The following is a 1,159-nucleotide window of genomic DNA, read 5'->3' as shown; positions in this document are numbered from 1 at the left end:
TCCAATTCTATGGGCTCTGACCCCTGAGGGAATGAGGCACATGTGTGGCACACATACATACATACAGGCAAAATGCTTATAACAAATACATTTTTTAAAAGAAAGCATTAAAAAAAAGTTACCTCTGGTTTGTCTAGTAGAAGACAGCCAAGTTCATAGCAAGCATACGGCTGAACGTACAAGTTATTCTGACGACACAGCTCATCTTTAGCAGCTCTCTGGAAGAACTGAAAGTCACAAAGATGTTATAGTAAAGAACTCATTTTGCTATTTGGTTCACCAGAGCCCTCAGACAGCAGGAAGGAGACTTATTTCTCCTAGATCAGATTCTCCCTACTCATCTTCATTCCTTTCCATTTTAGAAGTTTTTATTACGCAGGGTTACAAAGGCCCTTTTCATACAAGTGCACAACGTACTTTGAACGTATCCCCCCGCACCCGTCTAACCTTCGTTATAGTAAAGAACTCATTTTGCTATTTGGTTCACCAGAGCCCTCAGACAGCAGGAAGGAGACTTATTTCTCCTAGATCAGATTCTCCCTACTCATATTCATTCCTTTCCATTTTAGAAGTTTTTATTATACAGGGTTACAAAGGCCCTTTTCATGCAAGTGCACAACGTACTTTGAACGTATCCCCCCGCACCCGTCTAACCTTGCCCTCCCATGTGTCTCGTTATTACCCTAGACAGTTTTACTTCTATATTCACGTCATCTGTACAGGATGAGTTCGTGTATCTCTATTAAACCGAGGCTCACAAACGAGGGAAAATATGTATTATCTGTCATTCTGACCCTCACTTAATTCTCAGTTTGATCGGCAGCACTCGCACCCGTCTTCCTGCAAACAGTTTCCTTTCTAGCCATTCCTTTCTGGGTCTCCAAGTCCTATTTTCTGCCTAGGCGCGTCCTTCACAGTGTGCTACCCACCAGCCAGCCCAGCTCGTACTGCTCATTTTCCCAGCTGACACACCAACTTTTACTGATATTCTAGTTGAAAAAAAAATCTTTATCTACCTATAAAAGTCAAATATGTAAAATAGACTTCAGACATGCCAAGAGTCACCTCTTCACATGTGTCTTGAATATTCTTGTTCCTACCTAACCATGCAATCAAAAGTAGCAGTTTGGAAACATGAAATAGCCATGAAAAACCCACA

General features: G+C 41.5%; 1 protein-coding gene across 2 annotated transcripts in view; it reads right to left on the bottom strand.

Moving 5' to 3' along the window:
* The window catches only part of Ttc39c (tetratricopeptide repeat domain 39C), a 109,000-nt gene that overhangs the window by 5,040 nt on the left and 102,801 nt on the right, over nucleotides 1-1,159 (bottom strand). For both annotated transcript variants that reach the window (XM_008847618.2, XM_029570694.1), the window contains one exon: nucleotides 123-227. In XM_008847618.2, coding sequence (XP_008845840.1) covers nucleotides 123-227 — 105 coding nt within the window. The remainder of the gene's footprint in view (nucleotides 1-122; nucleotides 228-1,159) is intronic.

This window comes from Nannospalax galili, unplaced genomic scaffold (genome assembly GCF_000622305.1).
Source record: "Nannospalax galili isolate Female #2095 unplaced genomic scaffold, S.galili_v1.0 scaffold162, whole genome shotgun sequence".
Taxonomy (NCBI): domain Eukaryota; kingdom Metazoa; phylum Chordata; class Mammalia; order Rodentia; family Spalacidae; genus Nannospalax; species Nannospalax galili.
The sequence above is the reverse complement of the archived record's forward strand: the minus strand, read 5'-3'. Positions and strand labels throughout refer to the sequence as shown.